The 23,785-nt window shown below is 37.9% G+C and overlaps 3 protein-coding genes across 8 annotated transcripts; all 3 read left to right on the plus strand.

Annotated features, from left to right (window-relative positions):
* The first annotated feature begins 847 nt into the window (after positions 1–847).
* LOC122863449 (syndecan-3-like) lies at positions 848–5,435 on the plus strand. The gene is made up of 5 exons (XM_044169967.1): positions 848–990; positions 3,834–3,918; positions 4,056–4,141; positions 4,229–4,343; positions 4,432–5,435. Exons 1-5 carry the CDS (start codon positions 925–927, stop codon positions 4,587–4,589), a joined length of 510 nt encoding a protein of 169 aa, XP_044025902.1. The 5' UTR covers positions 848–924; the 3' UTR covers positions 4,590–5,435.
* Positions 5,436–6,105: 670 nt separating this feature from the next.
* laptm4a (lysosomal protein transmembrane 4 alpha) lies at positions 6,106–16,006 on the plus strand. Its single transcript, XM_044169968.1, has 7 exons — positions 6,106–6,342; positions 8,554–8,674; positions 10,512–10,588; positions 11,776–11,898; positions 12,573–12,668; positions 12,947–13,045; positions 15,055–16,006. The coding sequence occupies exons 1-7, from the start codon at positions 6,214–6,216 to the stop codon at positions 15,127–15,129; spliced, it is 720 nt and encodes a 239-aa protein (XP_044025903.1). The 5' UTR covers positions 6,106–6,213; the 3' UTR covers positions 15,130–16,006.
* Positions 16,007–16,553: 547 nt separating this feature from the next.
* On the plus strand, positions 16,554–23,474 carry matn3a (matrilin 3a). 6 transcript variants are annotated; one of them, XM_044169969.1, is made up of 7 exons: positions 16,579–17,328; positions 19,006–19,515; positions 20,109–20,684; positions 21,878–22,003; positions 22,461–22,559; positions 22,783–22,852; positions 22,948–23,474. In XM_044169969.1, the coding sequence occupies exons 1-6, from the start codon at positions 17,163–17,165 to the stop codon at positions 22,836–22,838; spliced, it is 1,533 nt and encodes a 510-aa protein (XP_044025904.1). In that variant the 5' UTR covers positions 16,579–17,162; the 3' UTR covers positions 22,839–22,852; positions 22,948–23,474. The 6 variants fall into 6 exon arrangements, with proteins under 6 accessions (XP_044025909.1, XP_044025907.1, XP_044025904.1 ...); XM_044169972.1 differs by lacking the exon at positions 20,109–20,684 and having other exon boundaries at positions 16,557–17,328; XM_044169970.1 differs by lacking the exon at positions 21,878–22,003 and having other exon boundaries at positions 16,581–17,328.
* The last annotated feature ends 311 nt before the right edge of the window (positions 23,475–23,785 follow it).

Genomic DNA, 23,785 nt, shown 5'->3' on the forward strand with positions numbered 1-23,785 from the left:
TATACACTACATTTCAGAGGCATGTATTGTATTTTTACTCGACATTCTGACTGCTATAGGTATTAGTTACTTTAACAATTACGTTTTGTAGATACAAACTACAATATATGAATTCTTATATAAAATAGAGCATTGTTATAAATTAAACTACTCAAAAACGCACTGCCTATAAGTATTCACCCGCAGATGTTTTCATGTTTTATTGTCTGACAATGAATCAAAGTAGATTTAATGTGGCTTTTTTTTTTGACTCAGAGCAATTTAAAAGACCCTTTATGTCAAACTAATCATGAATACAAAACACTTATTTGCATAAGTATTCACCCCCTTTTTAATAGGATGCATGTAAATCATCACTGCTACAGCCAATTGGTTTTAGAAGTTACGCAATTAAGTAAATGGAGATCAGCTGTGTGATGTCAAAGGGTTTTAATTTAAATTGTAGTGTAAATACACCTGTATTGAAAAGTAACTTCAAACTATTACTAAACTAAATTTCAAAGGTAAATGTTCTTTTTATTCCACTACATGACGGCTGTACTGTAGTTTGTTAGTTTTCAAATTAAGATTTTACATTCAAAGGAATATTAAAATACTGCTAACACATAAATGCATCAATAATAATACAACACTCTGAGAGGATCCATTCTGTAAAACAGATACTTTAATACTTTGTTAATACTTTTGTACTTGTACTCTAAGTTTTGGAATGCATAACCTTTACTTAATGGAGCTTTTTTGTGGTATTTCTACTTTTAATTAAGTAAATGATCTGACCTTCTGTTTTGACTGTGTCAAAAGTTCAGTGTATTTATGTTTTTATTGGTGGGCGGAGTTTCAGCAGCAGGGCAGAGGCTCGAGGTTCGACCAACACCTGTAAAGAGGAAGAGCACAAAATAAACCGAACACCAACTCAGCTGAAACATGTGGATATCTCTGACAGCCTCTTTATTTTTAGCTTTGGGATTAATACATCCAGTTAATATGTCGGTAAGTCATTTCAGTCTGTACATACAGTCTGTACGTACATTTTTAATAGTGTAGACTTTACGTCAGTTTCGTACACACCTTTCTCACTTCCTGAAGTTATCCGAGGGTTAGATTACTGTATGAGATGTCAAGGTGTGTTTATTTTTACGACTTTATTGTTAATTGGGAGGGTTTTTTTTTTTTTTAGTATTTGAAACATTAATTAGTTTTAGGTACAGTTACCTAAATTTAATTTACATTTTTCGAATTTGTACATGCTCATTTGCTTATTCATGTCAATTTTATTTCAGTAATGGCTTTTTAACGCTCATTAGAAACTCATTAGTTGCTCTCACGGGGATTATTTTCCGTCCCTAGAACTCACTTTCAGACAAAGTAGCCTATTGTATGCAGAGAATTGAAGGTATTAATAATCAAAGCCAGTGTGTTTCAGCAGAGGACATCACACTTCCCATGTTGTGGATTTTACACCTCTTACCGAAATCACCTAAAGGCTTCTGGGGCTTTGAGTAGAAATAATTGATATTATTAGAACAGAAATCTAATTGCAAATCTAGTTTATGGATATTTAATAGTTAAATCATTAAATACCTTTCATTATAGCCCTGTTAGTAGTGAAGGAAGTATTCCATTCTTCACTGAGGTTGAAGTAGAAACACCAAAATATAAAATATACTCCATTATAAGTCCTGCATTCAAAATTTGTGTTAGATAAGTAAGTACATAAATAAAAGTATTACCAGTTGGATTTATTTAAAACATCAAAAGTATTCATTATGCAGAATGGCCCTGTTCCCACTGTATTCTCATACTAATTCTCATTGTGTTACTATTAGTGAAGCATTAACACAAGCAGCATTTACATTTGATTGTAGTTGGTCAAGTTGAAGCTAATTTTAAGTGCTTTATGTAGTTTGATAGTTTAATCTGTAACAATGCACCATATTTTATCAATTTATCATATAGTGTATAAAATTATAATCCACAAAGTAACTATAGCTAAAAAGTCCAATATTTCCAGTATTCCATATTTTCCAAGTATTATGAGGAAAATGTACTTAAAGTTGTTGGGGAGAAAACATGTTTGAAAGTAAAATCTTGATCTTCAAAGTAAGTAGGAACTACAGCCTCTAAATATCAAATAAATGTAGTGGAGTTGATTTATGAAGTAGTATAAAATGGAAATACTGAAGTAAAATACAAGTATTTCAAAATTGCACTTAAATACAATACTTAGTTACTTTCCACCACTGTATTTTGGCCAGCTATAGGTCTGGGTCCAGCCTTCTCTCATCTGCTGAATCCTCCTTTGCCACCATAGCAGAAAGGGATGAATTTAACTCTAAATCATCCATCCTTTTATGGATGCAACTAACAATTATTTTTATTAGCAATTAATCTGTCAGAGTAAATGATTAATGGTAAAAAATATGACTAACAAATGTCAGAAAGTAGTTAAAAGTTCACATCACAATTTTCCAGAGCCCAAGGTGATGTCTGGTCCGACCAACAATACAAAAACCGCAGATATTCAGTCAATAATGAAGAGAAAAGCAACAAATTGTCACATAAAAGCTGCAATCAGAGAAGGTTTGGTGTTTTTGCTCAACAAATGACTAATGGATCAGCAAAATTGTTGATGATTCATTTTTAAATTAACATTCATCCTGTTTAGGGTCTTGAGGTGCTAAACTCAGCATGCAATAGACAAGAGTCCAGCCGAAGCGGTCAGTCTATCACAGGGCTAATACACATAGACAGAAAACATTTACACCTCTGAAAAAGTTCACCTTGCATTCATGTCTGTGGTCTGTGGGAGGAAACCCAAGCGGCATGTTCTCTTGTACAAAAGTCAACATTTTGTTGCTGCACCTGTTAAATCTAGAACTTGTATCTAATGTTTTAGTCCATTATGATCAATTACAAGTTAAACACAAGGTTCACTGCATCCCTTTAAGCATTAGTACTGCCTGACAAATGTTTCCAGCAGTAAACATTATTAGAGTGCACAACTACTGCTGGCCAGCACAGACAGTATGGAGCAACATAATAATTTCCCCTGATCCAGGAAGTACCTAAGGCACATTTTATTTTCTGGCAGGGTTTTTACAGTATGACTGTTCAAATTGTTTTATATGCACAGAGCCTTTAGGCTTGAGTAATCAGCAGCATTCCTCCACCACTCTCCACCCAATCTTTGGCGTATCCTTTGGAGTATTCACCCCCTGTAGGCTTTAAAGGCTGTTTTTCTTTCATGAAGAACAGCAGCTTTAAGTAATGTATGTTGGTTACAGTGGATACAGGCCATTTAGTCCCCATCAATGAGTTTAGCTTGTAAATATCCAGTATAGTTTTCTATTTAAATGCCTGTAAACTGTAAATGTAACTTGATAAGTGGAATATGTATCATGTACATGTAAAGAGCAATGTTATTTTTAAAGAGCTTTTTAACTTCATGTTGAGCTGCTACAGTTATCTTCAAACTCTGAAACTGTAAACATTAAACAATGAAAGTGTTGAGTGCAAATTGCTCACAAAAGATTATGTGTTCTTTTACCTTTGCTTTGCCAAATGGGTGGAGGGATATCACCATTTAATTCAAGCTATATTCTCTACTCATTACACTTTATTGGTGATAACAATTGTGTTATTGTGTTACTTCAGTGAGACTTTGTATCAGAGACGTGGTTCATTTCTTTATTGCCCTCTTAAGGGAAGTTACACGCTTCCTTCACCTCTTGTCTGTTTTCATATGTCTGACAATAAAACAGGAAACAGTATTGTGGTGCAGGAGTGGTCTGCATCTTCAAATATCCTCATTCCCATTTTCTCTGTGAAATTAGTTTTCTGCCCTTCCTGAAGACTTGGAGGGATCAGGATGTGATCTGGACAGTTCTGGTTCTGGTTCAGGGGATTGGTCAGACCAAGGTAATGCTTAGTTCCACGTACAATGACCATAAAATGGTGTTGTGATCCACTTTACATTGTATCTGTTGTTCATGTCATTATTTTTTCCAGACCACACAACCAATATATTTCATGCTCTCTATTTGCAATCTCACCAGGTAAAATGAAAAACATCAAGGATCACCCCAACGGCATAGATGTTTTTCCAGCAAACGCAGGAAGTGGAACTGAGAATTCTTTTCAAGTACGGCACATGACTAGTTTTCACTATTTCGTCACCTTATAATGTGGTTGGCAGAGCAGGAAATAACGTTCCTTCTTTTGTCTTCAGGGTTCTCCGATCCTGACCTTTGACAATACACACTGGCCTGCAAAAGACAGCGGATCAGGATTTGGTGTTTTGGCAAACAGCAAGAGTTTCTTGGAGAACAAAGACGTCTTTGCAGGTACTTTGCTGAATAGTACACTGAATTTAACAGAGTGATACACTGTGAATTTGTATTCTAACTCTGTAATTGATGTTTGTGTTTACAGGTGTTATTGCAGGAGGAGTAGCAGGAGGGACAATTGCAGCTGCACTGGCAGCAATATTAATCTACAACTGGCACAAGAAAGATGATGGAAGATACATTCTGGGCCAGCAGAGTGCTTCAGATGAAGATTACGAACCCAAAAGGCAAGAAGTTGTTTAACTGTCCACACTTTTGAAAAACCAATGTTTGCTTTCTAAGGTGATGCTGATGCTGACAGGCTCTGTACCTGGGAGGCGGTGATAGTTATTTTTGCACTTAATGCAAATATATCTAATGTTCATTGGTCATTTATTTATTATTATTTGTGATAAAATATGAATGATTCTCTTTATTTAACAACTTTTTAGTTGCATATCTTTTACAAAGCCTACATGTTAGGCTTATGCCTGATTAGACGTTTTCTCAGGACAGTGTGAGTGTGTACAGAAAATGCTTGCCTTTTTCTTGGAAGACATTTTTGACATGTCACAGTAGGAAAAGCACAATTGTAATAATGAAATTAATAATAATGGTATTGTGCTCTATTGGGCTCTATGTCACACTATCATGGATTACTGGGACACTTGAATAGAACAGAGACGTTGTTAATGTTATTAGTAACACCTGTGCTTTACCTACTATGACAAGTCAAAAAGTCTGCTGTGAACTGGCCTACTGACATCTTCCTTCAAAGGCCTTTCAAAGCTGCATGCAGGACTAAAGGACCTCAGTACTTCTAAAATCCTGGCTACAGCCCTGGTTGTGCCAAAGATATTTGATCCACTGTGCTAAGTAGGGAAACCTCAGTGTTATCCACCATTACAGTTAGCTAAATAATCCATGTTATGTGAATTAAGAATCTAGAGGAAACTCATTTGAGGATGTATATTAAATGTAAATTACAATGATTAGGTCATGATGATTGGCTGCTACAATGTAACTCGTTATCTCTTCTACATATGTGCCATTAAATGATATTTAATATGTTTGTATTCCATAATTGTTAATAAATGAGCTTAATAACTATTTTAATCCTCAATGTATTTTTTATGTTTCATGAGCATATATTGAGCTATTCACATAGCTAATTTAACTGTTGATGAGAGTGATGACATGTGGAAATGGTTTATTATATATTATCAGAGCTGTATAAACTCATCAGGGGGCGCCAGGGGAATAATGAGCTATGGGCCCCCACGAATCCATGTTTCTCACACTCTTTGTGCCTTGTGTGTAGCCTATTAGTTAATATTTAGTAATTACTTTGAGGTAACGTGATTAAGTACAACGTTATTTGGTAAAATGCACCATGTAAGCACCATATAAAGTGGCACTTCCATAAGATGGGGCCTCAAGATTGGGTCAATAAGCATTTCAGTAATGGTGGCGCAGTATTAAACAAGCAAATGTGCAAATAATGAAATTACCACAAACAAATTGGCCCACTGAGAACATGGGGCCTGCGGCAGCCCTGAAAATCTGGTGCCCTGGGGCAATTAAAACCTAACAAGTGGACAATTTTTCTGTCAAGCTACCTATTCTGTTTATTGAGGAGTTTTCCTCTAGCTTGCTCCAAAATGGACTGAAGCCTACTGTTTTTACTTGTAATTTCTTCACGGCCATTGATTGGCTTAAACCCCTGTCAGTCAAAGTTAAGTCTCTGGTCCCCGCCTTTTCCGCCCAGTCAGAGCGTTTGTTTTTATTCGCGGTGTCGCGCAGGTCGACAGGGAAGAGGTGGGCGTTCCTCCGTGTCGCTGACTGTTGAGGCTGAGAATAGTTTTCTTCTCCACGACCAGCTCTCCCGATGTTTCTTCCTGCACTTGTGGAGGACATGCATCATTTTAAGCCTAGTCGAGACAGATTGTACACCACCAGATGTTGTGGATGTTGCCATGTCCGGACGGGGACCATCATCTTGGGTACATGGTACATGGTACGTAAAATGGTTGATGGGGGTTAGCAAGATAATGTTAGCTAGCACTGCTGATCAGTTGTGGTAAGTTCGCTTGTAAGTAACAAGTTAAATAATGAATGTCAACCAGACAGCATTAACGGCTTCTGAGGATGTAGTTATTGTGACTGTTGTCAGCAACTCCAGTGTTAGCTACGCGTCAGTTTAGTCTAAAACAGCCGTTACTTGCAGAGTTAACGTTATTAGAACGCTAGCGTTAGCAATAGCCTGCTATCATTTCAGGTTTCACTAGCTGAGTTTTTCTATCGATACAACTCGCCCAACCTTGAAAATGCAGTTTGAAAACTGATACAAAAGACGACAGGTAACAAGTGCCTGCAAGTTACCAACACCTGGGTGGGATATGTGACATTTGTGACTTAACGTTATGTAGCACGTTAGCTAGCCGACATTCCGCTGACTTTCCCACATAACAGTTTTCAAATCAAGCTCGACTATAAATAGCTAACCTAACTGTTAGCTAGCTATCATTTCGTTCCCGTAGCACTCTCATTCAACTCTCAGCTGAATTATTCCACTCTCGTTTCTCCACATCACATATCAGATGTTCTTGGTTTTGGTTGCATTTTTTTTTTTTTTTACCAGTTTGACAATATTTGACACATATAACACGTGAGCCATGTTCCTCTATTACCACGAAAGCACTTTCAAACCTGTTTACAATGGCCATTCAAATCTGATATAATAACCAGACATAGCGTTGCAGTTATTGGTCAGGCCGGACATAAAGACTTGACTTATAACAGGTGAATACATATTAACTGGAGATCTTTTTTCTGTGTTCAAACTCTGGTTTGCCGATAAATTAGGTAAAGAGGCTCAATGGATTAAAATCACAAATACATCTTCAAACAATAATTTGAAAAATGCCAATGTAAATGCAGGCTAGGGCTGCACAATTAATCGCAATGTTATCGAAATTGCAGTAAGTGCAATATCCAAATCGTAGAAGCTGCAATTTTTTGATAAAGGTAAAATGTGTGACAAAACAGTGTTATGATACAAATCTTGTTCTCCAGATCTGGAGAACATGTTTGGTTGATACAGACCCCAACAAATGTCACATCGTCATGATTTTAAATTGTTTTTTCAGTGAAAATGAAAATTGTGATGCAAAAATGATAATTCCCACTAATCATGAATCATATCGTATTATCTGTCAAAATAATCACAATATGATTTTTTTGATTTTTTTTTACCATATCGTGCAGCCCTACTGCAGGCAATGGAATTTCCTAAAATATTGCTTGGGGAAATAACTTTTTACATTTTAGTCATTCTTGAGAATATTTGTTCTTTTCATTTGTGTTTGTTGCCATTTGAAAGAACAATCATGAAAAATTGGCCCTTGCACTAATGCCGCTTTAATGTTAAGCCTTTAAGCCTTATTGGGTGGGTGTTAAGACAGTTAACAGTAAAACGAAAAACAATTGCTGTGAAGCAAACAAAGAATCCAGTACACTGTTCATCACTTGTTCTCACTTTATTTACAACGTTTCAGTCCTGACATACTTTTCCGAAGTACAAGTGATGAAAAGTGTGGGGGATTCTTAGTTTGCTTCCCAGTCAAGAGTTTTTGATCCTACGCACCTGTCACTAAGACTTAAAGGTGTTCGAGAACTTTTTTGAAAGTGCGACCTGGACAACACAGTTGCTGAAAGATAATGTTACAGTTCTAAATATGGTACCAGATGGTCAGGCAGATGAGGCCAGATAACTATCATTTTCAGTTTTCACAGTATTTACAATTGTTTGTTTGTCTTGTGGAATTTGTTTTTCAACAACATACTGTATCCTGTGAAGGCAATGCCTCTCACAGGCCGACTATTAATGCCTGAATGCTGGAGCGTCCTTGAATGGTTCCTCCTCACGACTGCATTCCCACATGACGATAAAGTAACCATGACAAAAAAGGGTGATGAATTGTTCACTGTAATCTTGCCTATATCATAGTAGATGCAAGTTGATTTTCCTACAATAACGACATGAACTGAAACCAGTGGCTGCCTGTAGGGGAGGAATTCAATCTAAAACATATTCCAAGCTATATTGGGAAAATGTTGTTAATTAAGTAAAGGATACACAGTTTGTAAGTAATGTGCTAAGACATGCAAAAGTACTGCTGGAGTTGTTTAAAAAATCTTCTCTCTTTTTCCTCCTCCATCCCCTCAGGTAGTCAACCTGTTGATGGGCATCCTGCTGACTGTAGCTGTGACCCACCCAGAGAACGTGCCCACTATTGACTTGCAGTATGAGGTCATCGACCATTACTTTGCCTCCGACAGGATGTCTGGTAAGCAGTGAATTCTACATAAGAATTACTGTAAGTGCAAACAAACTGCATTATAGAACATGTAGAAATGTTAGTAAGTTTATCAAGCATTTACACATCAAACACATTCTGTTATGGCGGGCCTTTTTATTCCACTGAAACGTCACTGAATAAATATTCTCTGCATGGCATTCAGAAGTGTATAGCTGCTTTTTTCACTAACCCGTGAGCTGCTGCTGAGGTTAACATGTGATTCATCTTCCACAGGGAGCACAACTCCCCACTGTCTGCAAAACAAAACAACTCATGAGGACAACAGAACACTGCTGTGTTGTGTACATGTTGTCTGAAAATGTTGTTATTGGTGTGGTGTCACTGGTGTTGTTCCTTTTGTATTTCCTTAAGGATTTATGTTTGTGCTAGGTGTTTGTATTTATGTGTGCCAGGACAGGGCTGGCAGGACTATCAGAGTGGCTTTTCTTTCTAGCTGGCGGTTGTTTTGTTGGTTGGCTTAGTGAAGGCTTCTTCATTTTTCTGAAACAGTGACTCAGCGGGAGAGGAGGGGAAACAACCGTGGCGGGTTGACCTTCCCACAGCAGGCTCATGCCAGCACACAGAGCAGTGGAGGTTGTCCAGACCCTGCAGAGGCAATGTTAGCATATTAGTGCAGCTTCATCAGGCTGCACGCATTTTATTCCACATTTCAGGCCATATTTAAAAGCTATTTAATTGATAGAGAGAACATGTGAAAATGCTCTCGCTTTTAGTTTTGGATTAGGCCGAGTAATTGTCTTTCAGTTAATTGTAGTTAACTACAAAATGCAAAATATTCTCTGGTTGCAGCTTCTCCAGATCTCCAATTTTCTGCTCTTCTTTATCTTATGTGAAAGTAAACAAAATATATATGGGGTTTGGACTGTTGATTCTAACAAAACAGGCAATTTGAAGAGGTCACATTTGGCTTAAGAAAACTGTGATTCACAATTTGCAGACATTTTAAAGACCAAACATGGCTTATTTGGGTAAATAATTAGCAGATTAATTGAGAAGGAAAAAGTAGAGGAGGTTGTATGAAGACATGGATATTTGACATAAAATAGCATTTCTTTGACACACCTGACCCTGCCCAATCATAAACCTATAACTAAATATAGATAGAACAACACACTGACATGAATCCAAAACATAGAACTGTTTAGACCTGACCATAATCCATAAGGACTGGACTTTATGTTTTACTCACAATAAAAGTGGTATTTTCATGAACTCCAATGTGCAGGCCTGTTTTTCATATTCATAATTTCATTAATACCAGAACTTAAGCCTATCCAAATTTTGTTTTCAATAACCTAAAGATGAGCTCTAGACAGACAGCTTTGTATATTGATCTACAAGTTGTTCTGCTTGAGCTACCAAATAACAAAGAAATGTCTATGGACCCCATTGCTGCAGAAGCTCTCTCACAAGCATAATTTCTCCAGTGCAACAGGCAGAACAGTTTGAGGAAGTGAGAGACTCAGTGATGGTGAGAAAAGAGGATATGAAAGGCAGGCCTTTAATTATCCCAGACTGAGTTTCATTGTATCTTTACCGACACCACGCAGCTGAGAGGGAGAGGCTTAATGCTCCCCAGAGCTGCCCTTTTAAAACAGAGTTAGCTGGGAAGAGAGAAGCCCTGGGGACAGTTCACTTACACTGTATGCAAATCACTGCTGCTTCAAAGAGAACAGGCAAAATATACATTCATCCACACCCACAGATAATTACATTAACAATTAAGGCTAAAGCTGAACTAAAATTGTAATAAATCTTTGCTTGCATTTGCTCAATTTATTTATTCTCACTTTTTGTCATACAGAGAATGCCTGTGTTGGATTTGCCATCTCTCTGCTGATGCTTACTATCAGTGCCATGATGGTGTATGGAGCCATTACTGTAAGTGTGCACAGTGGATATGGTGCCTTTTTTATTTAATTCTCTTTTGACAGCATGCGCTTTATTTAAAGCACTGTCCTGGGTTCTTATGCAAATATGTAATCCCAGAATGTGCAGACATTAAAAAAACATCGCTTTCAACCTTTATAATAATATCACCAGAGTTAAGCAAGACGTAACAGGAAATACCAAAGCAACCTCCCCTGTTTGTTTTTTACCACAGTACATTTTATCTGGTTGTTCAAAAGAATCCTGACGCAGTGGGAATGTAGCGCACAATGCTATGTTCTCACTACCTGTCATCTTTACCACACAGGCCTGCCTGATGGCATCAAGACTGACAGGTTTGATAGCCTTTTGACGTGGCCCTGCATTAAGCTGCTAGTTGGGATGACTGCACAGTTAAAGTATGACACACATCTGCAGGCTGGGTGCACTGTGCAAGCTGGCAGTCTGTGCAAGAGTTATGCTTTAGCTGTGCAAGTACATGCTCCCAGAAAACAGTAGTAGATAACCCTTTTTCCAACGCAGTGTAGCGGTGCAGAGCCGCTGTAGTGTCCCAATGAAATACCCTAAATGTTTGAACCATGATCATAATATACCAATGATATTTAGTACTTTTAGCTCTTGGTAGAAAAGACACCCAGAATGGTTGTAGAGATTCTTGTGAAGTGACTCATTTAAAGGACCACTTTGCAGATTTTCAACCTACTCTATGCATTTTTACAGTAACACATGGCATTATACACAGTTACGATGTCAGCACTCCCTGTCTCTGTAGGCAGGCTATTTTCATTTACCCCAAACCACATCTGATGATACAGTCAGAGCCTGAGCAGTAGGAAAATGTTTTCAATCCAGGAAAAACTCTGATTAGACATTTAAGCCAAGAAAACCAAGGTTGGAGTTTTAAACTTGGAACAGTGGACTTTAAAACAATGAAAACAATCCTGTTTCTGGTTGCTGTTCAGGCTGTGAATGCATCCTCATCTGTAGAGTTTGTAGAGGACAATAGAGCTTACTTACTGGCTATAGATTTACAAGAATGTTAATCTAAGACAAGTATGTGGAGATATGGTTGAAAAAAATGCAACATGGTCCTCGTACACACGGACTTCAAATAGTATTTGCCCAGTTGATAAGTTTGTTCATAACATGACTTTGTCTCCACTTGTTATTTTCCTCAGCATCGCGACGGCTGGCTCATCCCGTTTTTCTGCTACCAGCTGTTTGACTTTGCTCTGAGCTGCCTGGTGGCCATCAGTTCTCTCACCTACCTACCCAGGATCAAGGACTACCTGGACCAGCTGGTCAGTGCCAACAGTCCCACCAGTCCACAGTCTGATCCTGTTGACATTATGAATCAATCACACTACCACACTCATTTATTTTATCACAGAGAATTGTGACAACACAGACAGCAGAATACAGTTTTTATAATTAAGCCACATCATTTTCATTTTTACCAAATTTTACCAAAAATACCAAGGTTTATGTAAAGGAGTAAATTATTCTAATTTTAATGTCAATCTTATATCTGTACACATTAATGATTTGTTGTTTCCTTGTACAAAGACGACGCTGTTGGTGTTTTAGAATATGATTCCACGTTCATAGAAACTGAAAAGAAAAATGGTGAAAAAGCACGATGAGCTGCTCTCAAGTCAGAGTTCCTCAAAGTAATTAGGAAAACTGCTAGCGTATAAACTACTCTGTTTGCACAGCATTGCATTGTGTTTTGTGTAATCAGATTTTTTTTCAGGATTTAAAAAAATAAAAATTAAAAAATTACTTGATCTAAGATTGTTTTAATACAGAAAGACTTCCACTTCTAACATTTTGCTGCTACAACAGCCCCAAATCCCCATGGAGATCGTTGAGGGTTTTTTTTAAACAATTGCGTGGTAGCATTGATGGTGATGTGAGTTGAATAAGTATAAAAATGTTTTATTGATTATCTGACATCCGTTCTTTTCTTCCTCAGCCGGATTTCCCGTACAAAGACAACCTCCTCTCTCTGGACTCCAGCTGCCTGCTGCTTTTTGTGCTGGTCTTCTTTGCCTTCCTCATCATCCTCAAGGTGAAATTATTGGTTATTCACAGTTAAACCTGGTTTATTCAGTGTGTGGTTAATTGAATTGATGACCCTCTAAAGTAAACTAATATAAAAAGGGTTCATCCAATGTGATAAGATGAGAAGAGCTCTGTTTACGTGGGTCTGTCCTATTTAAATGTCTTCTGGTGTATTTAAATGGAAAGAGAGGCATTGTGGTTTAATGAGCTTCAGGATTTAGTGTTTACTGACTGTTCAGTCACACAGCCTGATTAAACCATAAAATTCTTATCTTTACTTTCCAGGCTTACTTGATCAACTGTGTGTGGAACTGCTACAAATACATCAACAATAGGAACATGCCAGAGATTGCTGTCTACCCTGCCTTTGAGACCCCTCCCCAGGTATACAAGCTGCCTGAGACACTCTCTGATTGACCATTATGAGTTTTACGAGTAGTATCTACTGTCACAAAAACACACTTGACACTGTCTATACGATGCATATATGATTTGATGCAAAGGTGTAATGCTCAAGGTAAGCCAGCAGGTGGCATCCTGTCCACACTCCGACAGTCTGGAAAGCCAAAAGAGGACATTCAGAGGACAGCTGTTTAGTAAAGTTTGCCGTCAGGGAAAAAAAATAAAGTTATATCAGCTAAATTTAGAAAGAATTATAATACACAATGTAAGGCTCATCATTTCCAAAAATCGCACATCAAAAAGTTGTTTTACTGATGCAAGAGCACACACTTCACCGATGTTTACACTAAACTGAGTCTTCACGTGGTAAAGTAATTTTTTACATTATCGATTCATCTGCAAGTTATTTTATCAATTAATCAATTAAGTGTTTGGTGTATAAAATGTCAGAAAATTGTGAAAAATGTCCATCACAAGTTCCCAAAGCCCAAGTTGACATATTTAAATTGCTAGTTTTATCCGACCAACAGCCCAAAACCAAAACACATTCAGTTTACTATCATAGAAGATTAAGAAAAACAGCAAGCATTTACATTTGAGATGTTAATTTTGGTATTTCTGCTTAAAAAAATTACCTTTTGACCATTAATCGATTATCAAAATTGTTGCTGATTTAATTTTTTGTCAATTTATCTAATCGATTCAGTCCCTGCATTGCATTACATCTTAAAGTGGCCATGTTATGTTTTCAGGTTCTTAATTTTATTTTGGCGTTGACAAGGTTTAATTTTCAAAAAACACCATATTTTTTTCAAACTCCAAATTGCTGCAGCACCTCTTTTCACCGCTCTCTTTTAGCTGCCGAGTGAGGCATCTCACTTCTATTCGATCTTTGTTGTGAGTTGCACATGCGCAGTACCTATGTAAGGACTACTAGTCAATCAGAATCAGAGTAGGGCGGGTCCTGACAGCAAAGTAGAATGATCCAAAACAAAGCCTCTTCAGCCGGTAACTATGGCTTTAGTTCAGCTGGTATGGTTCCAACAACCCGAAACAGCTTCACAAGACTGGAGCAAGACGTTTCAGAGAGGCAAGTTATTCATTTGTAACTAATGTATCTCTCTATATCTCTCTCTATATTATGTCTCTACATCACAGTAACAATTTTATGCCCATTGACTACCTGGAGGGCATCTAATGTATTTTAATTTCATATTTAGGTGTACATGTGGAAACTGCTCAATTCGTGTGTTATGACGCATGTTACATAGTGATGTAGATATGTTACGGAAGTAAAGCCTGGACTACAATCGAGCTGTTTTCAGGCAGTTCAGGAGCAGTGTTTTCTGTGGGAGGGGATAACTCCCTTTGGGGTGGACTTTGGACTTTTTCCACTTTGCAAACCTACAATGTGCAAGAAAAAAAAATACATAACACAATAAAGGAAAGGGAAAAGGCCAAAAAGCATAATATGACCACATGTACTAGAGCTGAAATTATTAGACTATTAAAGTCAATCGACAGAAAATGTATCAGAAACTATGTTGATAATTGATTTATTCGTTTGCTTGTTGTTGTTTTTCCCCAAAATTGACTGAATTTGAAAAATTGAATATTTGCTGGTATTCTTTGTCTTCTATGAAAATAAACTGAATAATTTTGGGTTTTGGACGGCTGGTTGGGCAAACCACGCTATTTAAATATGTACATTTGAGCTCTGGGAAATTATGATGGGGATTTTTTTACTATTTTCTGACGTTTCATAGACTAAACGATTAATTGAGAAATTAATCAGCAAAAGTCAACAATGAAAATAATAGTTAGTATAATAGTTAGTTGCAGCCCTAATTTGTACCCACAGAGTCTTAAGATCTGTGTGCATCTAGATTTCTTTGCTCAGATACATCACTGTTTTATAAAGAGTGCCTGGTTGGTGTTTTTCGGTGACTCTAACCAGCCTTTGTGGGTTTTTTTCCCTCTTTCTTCTCTAGTACATCCTGCCCACTTATGAGATGGCAATGAAGATGCCAGAGAAGGAACCACCTCCCCCTTACATGCCCGCTTAAGCACCAGCCCTATTGCCAAAACACACAAACACACACATGCACACACACCACCATATGCATTCCTACCTTCCCTCACTAACCCTTTCTGAACACCATTACGCCCTTATCCCCCCTCCTCTGACCTACTGTGTTATGTGTAAGGCCACTAAAAATATTTTGTTCAACCCTACCCACTGTATTTCTACAGAGTATCTATAGAGCATCCTGGAGGTGTGAGAGGAGAAAGGTGGGAAAGACTGAAATCTGTTTGAAATGAATGAATGTGATGTTTGAAAAGCAACACAAACTACCAGCCCCCTGTCTTAGTAAAAGGGATACATGTGGAAATTAAATTGCTTGAAATGCTATCATCAATCCAGCACCATCCTATCTATAGATTGATTATATATATATATATATATATATATATATATAAAGTGTAAAAAAAAAAAAAAAAAAAAAAAAACTATTATGACAATCCACTTAATATAGCTCTTATTGTTGAATTGTGTCTCTCTCTTCCCCAAATTATTAAGATCTAGACTATTCCAGCTCAGTCTTGAATGGAGTCTGTAGCACTTTTTTTGTCTGTTATTTATTTAGCTTTGCTGTGGTTCAGTTCACCACCACCCCTGATGTTTTTCTCATTCTGCTGCCCTGATGTGTTAGCAAAGCTAGTGAATAGTTTTCCAGCTGAGACTGAGAGACAGCACAGGGCACAGATGATGGATCATTTTCTCTGTTTCTTTCTCACCTGACATCTGGAGCAAACGGCTAGTCTTGTGAACATTAGTAGTTGCATGCTTATCAACAACCCCCACCCCCATTACTTTACTGGTAATATGATTTTATCCCAGTGGAAATACATTTGCCTTCAATAAACGTTTCAGAACATTTATATCATTATGACTCTTTTGTTCATGTCAAATATGCTGAAGTAAATTCAAAAGAGAGATTAATAGCAAAAGGCTGTCAGTATGTGTTGTTGAGGAAAAACAATCTCCACTCAAGCTCAAACATCTTCTTCTTCTAGCTGTTCTGGAGCTTTCTGTTATATCACACGATGTTCATCAGCATTTTAGCAGTTTTTCATCCATGTTGGCTTAAAAGTAGATGTTCTGGATACTGAATGGATCTTGAGGTGAAGTTGTTTTGTTTCTGAGGTCAAGAATACATTTTGAAACTCATCATTTCAGAAATGAGAATGAAAACTATGTAAAGAAGTTGACTACCGAGCACTTTCAACACCGTAAAGTATTGCAAGAGATACATTTGAGAGGATTTGCGCTCTTCAAGTAGTTTTCAAGTAGTTGTGTCAGGTGCATGTAGCCAAGGTTTAAACATTCTCGCATCATAGAAAAAATGCCCGAAACACTGACAAAAGAAGAAGCTCTTCAGATGTAGAAAATAATTTATTACCTGTGTAAAAGGTGACAAAATGTAACAAAAAGTTAAAAAAAAACAAACACAGTAATTAGTAGTACTGAGGCCAAGTCCTCAGTATTATAATTATTTATTAATGTGATTTTTGGGGTTTAGCTACTTGAGGTAGTTTACATTCTGTGATTTAAAAATGTTCACCTGTTGGGTATTTTATAAGCTTTCAGTATTTTTATACTCAATATTTTTAAATGTGACTACTTTTCGGCCAAAAAAAACAAATACAAGCATTTGTCCACCAGATGTAATTCCTGGATTGTGTGGAAAATGCTTTGAAACACCATTTAGACCCTCATGGTGGGAAATAATAATGTATTTAAGTGTTATTGAATAGTTCACTGAATAAATAAAATGAAAACACGAGAAGAAAAAAAAACATTTATTGATATAACCCAGACTGTTATCAGCCTCCTCCTGTGAGTTGTTTTCCATACTGTCTTTTACCGTGGCCTGAAGGTCATGTCCCGCCTTTGGATTGGGCAGACAGTTTGACGTGTTGGACTGAGAGCCCCTCATATGTGGAGGCGGTCATACCCCCGTTGAGCTGAGCAGGATCCTCTGAGACTGAGAGCAGGCACCGGACAGACCACCGGAGGACTCTGCATGCAGGTATAATGAAGTCTTTACTCTTGAGCCTCTTGTACTGCGCTTCACTGCTGCTGTCTGATGTACTGGCCACATACCACCTCAGTGCGGGGGATCCTCAGCTGATAGCCGCACAAAGCTACGCACAAACCAGAAATAATGGCCGACCCCCAATCAGGACCCTGAATCCAGCAAGTAAGTTTTACTGAAACTGCTATTCCAAAATAGTGTTACTTTTTCCGAAAGACAGTTTTAGTTGGTACTTTCTAGCAGTGGTGGAATAAGTATATTTTACTTAAGTAAAAGTAGCAATACAGCAGTGGAAAAACACCAGTGATGGAAAGTTACTCACTACATTTACTCAAGTAGGTACTTGTACGTTACTCTATACTTAGGACATTTCAGTGAGAATCTTCTGTTTTTACTCCACTAATTTTATTTGACCACTATGGTTACTGGTTACTTTTCAAATTACGATTTTACATTTAGAAAAGCACATGATAAGTTTATAAAATACAATGCATTGCTATAAATTAAACCAGGGATTTGGCTCCTTACAAAATTATGAACATCAAATAAATGTCCACAAGTCCAAAATATGAATATAAATTTGCAAAGCATAACTTTTTAATCATCTCATGACCCCCCAAGTTCATCTTATGACCCGACCCCTAGGTTGAGAACCATTGGACTAAACTACCTAACAGCACATAAAGTACTTAAATAGCTCCACCATGACTAGCTACAACAGTAAAATACTACTTACACATTGATCCATATTATTAGCCTAACTATCTAATGTCATACTGTATAAATATATCAGGCATAGGGACCTTTTTTCTGCAGAACGAGTACTTTTACTTCGATACTCTAAGTACATTTTGCTGATAATACTTGAATGCATGACTTTTACTTGTAATGGAGTACTTTTACGTTATTGTATTGCTACTTTTACTTAAGTACAAGATCTGAATGCTTCCTCCGCCACTGAAAAACACTATCACAAGTAAATTAATTCAAAATTTTACTTAAATAAAGTACAGAAGTATTAATAGCAAAGTAAAAAGTACTTCGATGCTGTTTTTATGCACATATATCAGTGTTTTATTATTATACATGTGTAAGCAGCATTTTAAAGTAGTAGTCCGTCAAGGTGGAGTTCACTTCTTTATATACTGTTTGGTAGCTTAATCTAAAACCATGCATCATTCTGTATGAGCTCATCATTGGTTATGTGTGTAAAATGTTATTAATTGACAAAGTAATTAGTAACTATAATCAATGTAGTTGATTAAAAAGTACAATATTTCCCTCTCAAATGTAGTGAAGTAGAAGTATAAAGTGGCATAAAATGGAAGTGCTAAAGTAAAGTACCTTAACATTGTACTTAAGTATAGTACTTGAGTAAATGTACTTACATGATTTGTTTACAGAAAAATAATGCTAATTGTTTTGTAATATAACTTATTAATTTTGGCAGATTACATTTTAAAACATTTTTATAATTTGAAAATAAGATATTAAAGGCTAGACCTGGCCTAGTAAGATTAGATATTTCATCTTTTAAACGTTTAATCTAACCAGCAGAATAACAACAGCATTTTACACTTTTCTCAAAACACAACGTGCATGAAATCTGAAATTCTTGACTGGGTGTTTCACAAGCTCTACACAGAATAATCCCAGCTTGTTGCAAACAATCCATGTGGCTGAATTTACACTCATGCTTCAACTAATAATTTGTCTGTGCTCCCAAGAAAGCAAAAGTTGTTGTATATTTCACTACAACTTACTTCACAATGTCAACTTACACAACTTTCCTGTTTACCTACTAATGTTCTCTATCACTTTTCCTTTATGGTGGCCCTGTAGTTGACAGAAGTGATTACACGTATAGAGGAGGGTATCACTACCACTACCAGCCACCAAGGATCCCTCCACCGGTAGTGTATCGACCTATCCCTCTATCCCCTTCAGTGACTCACCACAGACCCTCCATCCCCATGCCGCCCTATCACCACAGATTCAAAGGGCCAGTGGCACCACAAATGCACCACATATACAAAGGTCTATCTCCACCAGTAGCTCACCATCCCCATTATAGGCTCAAAGGCCCGTTCCCTTACAAATTGAAAGGTCCATGCCAAACAAAGTCATATCCAACAGTACCAACAACACCTGTGGTACACCTCCCTACTGCCCTTCCAACTCTACCAGAGCCAACAGTGCCGCCAACTCTGCCAGCAACTACAGTGGCACCGGCGACAATCATCATGCCAGTGGTGGTGACCACTGTGCCGCCAGTGGAGACTACCGCTCCTGTGACGCTACCGGTCAGTACCCAAAGTGGCTTCATCACCACCGTCAGTCCTGTGGAGACAGGTAGAATATTACCAGTCAGGTTTGCTTTCCAACCCAACCAATGCTCCTCGATGAAATGTGCATTTGAAGTTTAAAAGAATGTCTCTTTTTTTTCTTTATAAAAGCAGAGTCAGTATTTTTGCTTTGAAAAAGGATCGATGCTAAACTGCAGAAATGTAGTTTAGTATATGTGTATGTGATTTTACAGACAGGGCGCCTAACACTGTCTTCATCTTTAGGTGTGATGTCACTTTTTATGTGTGGGCATCAGGCATCCTTTTCATTCAGGGAAATGAAAAAAAGGATAAGTGCTATGATACGTCTCTGATGGACTGTTGAACCACTGAAATGATACAGTATGTATTATGGCATACTATATCATTTCATCAGAACCACAACCTTTTATTTTATCACTGCAGTGATGCACAACAGTTTCCCTTTGTTACCATGGGAACGTGTATTGTGCATCCCAAAGTGTCCTGTGTTTTGTTCTTGATTGTTAACTATCACTCTCACTGTGACAGCTTAACCAACAAGCTTGACTGTTTCTCTGAATAATGACTAACTGGGTTTTTAAATGCACTTAATCCTGCCATGGTTTGGTTGATCACCAGAGACAGACTCTCAGTGCAGGAGCCGTCCCCTGGACCTGGTCTTCATCATTGACAGCTCTCGCAGCGTGCGTCCTGGTGAGTTTGAGAAGGTGAAGATATTCCTGGCTGACATGGTCGACACGTTGGACGTGGGCAAGGATGCCACCAGAGTGGCTGTGGTCAACTACGCCAGCACGGTCAAGATCGAGTTCCTGCTCAAAGACTACTTCAACAAACCTGACATGAAGAAAGCCATCTCCCGCATCGGACCCTTGGCGGCTGGCACCATGACCGGCCTAGCCATCAAGACCGCAGTGAATGAAGCCTTCACCGAGCAGTCTGGAGCCCGGCCTCGCTCCAGGAACATCTCCAAGGTGGCCATCATTGTGACAGACGGGAGACCTCAAGACCAGGTGGAGGAAGTGTCTGCTGCAGCTCGGGCTGCAGGCATCGAGATCTACGCTGTCGGGGTGGACCGTGCCGACATGCGCTCCCTGCAGCTGATGGCCAGCATCCCTCTGGAGGACCACGTCTTCTACGTGGAGACCTACGGCGTTATCGAGAAGCTCACCTCCAAGTTCAGGGAGACCCTGTGCGGTAGGACAAAGAGACCTGCAAGACCTTCTCCCCACCATTAACCCTGGTTCTAGTTCCTCAGTAAGGGGCACCTACAGTCTACAGGGGGTTTTGTTGCAGATTGTGAATCATTTACTGTGTTACTGGTGAATTCTAAACTCTGAAATCATGAGGAAAAATACAAGGCCAGATGCTCTCAACCCCCACATGGACTGCAGATGTCGGCACTAGAACCTGCTTGTAGTCGCCAAGTTAAACGCCTGTAAAGTCTTGGGGCCTTGCAGCCCTAAACTTTCAGCTTCTTTTTTTAAAAGCAAAAAATGTATATGATGATCATTAGTAATTTGTTTTGCAAGCAAAGCATCATTATGATGATTGCTTTGAATATATCCCTTTTTATTTGAAATTATTTAAATGTGCAGCAGAACCTCACTTTTTCAAACCAATCTGGGAAAGAAGGCATCCTGACTAATGCAATAATGGCTGAAATACACTTAAATATCGACGTGTGCCTAGACTTCATTCTTTATGTGGTTTGTCTTTATTCTGTCATAAAACAACCTACACATAATACACTGGTCAAAACACATAAAACACTTGTTTACATGCATATTGATTCCAAAAAGCACTCAAATGTCAAGTAACTTGCTCATCTGAATTACAGATTTTTACAGATTCTGCTGTACAAGAACTTCAAAAATTTGGACAAATGAGGTTCCGCTGCCATGTTACTGTTGTGGGTTTGTTTTGTCCCCCCTGGTACTTATGAAATCATTTGTCCATGTAACTGTCATTACTGTTCATTACTTCAGGGTTCTGTGATTTTACCTGTGTTGTCCAACACACAATGAACCTAAGCAGTTTGCAAATGACCTTGGCTGAGATGTGGTGAAGGTGTATGAATGGACCGAGTTTTCCACTGCAAGTGACATGACATTTTTTGAACTCGTACAAGCAAAACATATATTACAAATTGAATCAAAAATAGCTGTAGCAGTAAAAAAAAAAAGAAGTTCATTTTACTTCTTTTTGTAAACTTATATCCTCCATTAGAAAGAGATTCTGAACCATTAACTGGTTTAGTGGATTTGTAATCTGCAGAGCATTACCTTACTCATCACAAGCTACCTATAAGTATACTGTATGCTAGCACATGAAACTGTATCCATGCTGCCATTTTGACAGCGCCATCCCTTAATCCCGGCTTATTCCAGGTCTGGACCCCTGTGCCATGGGACATGACTGCGAACACATATGTGTCAACAGCAATGCCTCCTATTACTGCAAGTGCCGGAACGGTTATATCTTGAATGCGGACAAGAAAACATGTTTCCTGAAACGTAAGAACATACTGTATGGATTCCTGCAGCAAATGTGACTTTTTGCTGTGATATTGATGCTGCTCAAGTGCCAAAAAAATATATCTGTAAAAACTTTAAAAGCAGTGTGTGTTTGGCTTCTAAGCAGGGCTTCACAACATCACAACCAACTGGTGCATAATTCCTGACTCTATATTTCACTGTTGACTGTAGCATTTGTTGGACAATTATCGGGTAATATTATAGAATTGATTCACTGTAACTGCATTATTGTTGTGGTAAAATGGAATTGGTAAATTCATATTGTATAATATTTTGGAAAGTGCATATAGTTAAATGTGTTTCTATTCATTCAAGCTTTATTTGCTCTCGAACAGCAGCCTAGTTGGAAAAAGTAGAGTGGTTGGTATTTGTGTGTTTTTTTTACTCTCTACATGATCTGTTACACTGATGTGAAATTTGCTTTCTCCCGGCGAAGAGGTGAAGGCGGAGGTGGTGGAGGATCCCTGTAAATGTGAAGCCAGACTGGTTTTCCAGAAGCAGACACAGGCTGCCATCCAGCAGCTCACAGCCAAGCATATCCTTCCTGTTGTTTCAGATGGAAGACATTTTATTATAAACATTCTGCAGCACATTTCACTGAGGTGAAAGCTGCTTATTTCCACCTGCTGGCATTGTTATTGGAATATAATTTAACAGTGTGTCTTGTATATGTTTAAGAGAGCAATGACCACCGTTTCTCATTCATTTAATTGTGCCTGAAAATGTGTTTGCAAATGAGTTTCCTTGACTGTTCACACTAGCCGATATGTCTGGGAGAATAGAGCGTCTGGAGAACGTGGTGGGCCGTGCTTAGAGCTGGACGCAGCGGTAGGTGTTAACAGCAATTTTTTCTGGGGTGATTTGTAGTAAAAGCCTCCCACCCACCACACAGTTTGACATTTTTGTTTATTTACTTTCTGCAGAGACAGTAGCTGGTTTGCTTCGACATGGACATGGGCTTCCAGTCATCCACCCTTGGATGTTTTGAAACTGCTGTAAAAGCTATTTACCCTATTTTGTCTAAACACCTATATGAACATAGTGTGATGTATAATAACCAAAGAAAACAAGTATTATTTTTATTGTTTCTCTTGTACTGTATTATGTAGGTTTTGTATCCTGTTTGTACAAAGTTGCATATTGTATATAGTAGTTTCTGTGAAAATGTCTAATTGGATTTACTTATTAACAGATTTTAATGGAAATGACTTTATGCTCTAAACCATTCAACCAGTAAAATGTTTCCTACATCAAATATTTTTGCATATTTTCTTTATTATATCTCCCTTACAACAGTTTAACTATCAAATATTTTATTGTTACAAGTTGTATTATGTGTCATGGATGATAAATGTTAATCATATGTGTCTGTGAATGTTATGAGATGACATTTACGAAATTATAAATGTAACCAAGCAGACAAATTGGACAATAAAATAATCACAAAGGAGGTTCTTGTGCACACTGCTGTCTTTTTGTGTTAACTAGATGGTAATACTGACAATATCATGTGCGAAATCACTCTTTCTAACATAATGTTGTTGTTGCTGAACAGTGAAGGTGATATCAGTAAAATTGAAAACGGTAATGCTGGATTACATCATGCCCTGTGAATTAAGTGTACAAAGCAATTTCAATTCAGCGTGGGAATGGCGGAGTCCGCCACTTACAGTGAAAACTGCTACATAGAGAGGTAATGACAGAATGTGAATACATTGAATGGCTATTGCTTAAAAAATTACTGACAATAAATAGTAAAAA

Source organism: Siniperca chuatsi, linkage group LG16 (assembly GCF_020085105.1).
Source record: "Siniperca chuatsi isolate FFG_IHB_CAS linkage group LG16, ASM2008510v1, whole genome shotgun sequence".
NCBI classification, from domain to species: Eukaryota; Metazoa; Chordata; class Actinopteri; order Centrarchiformes; family Sinipercidae; genus Siniperca; species Siniperca chuatsi.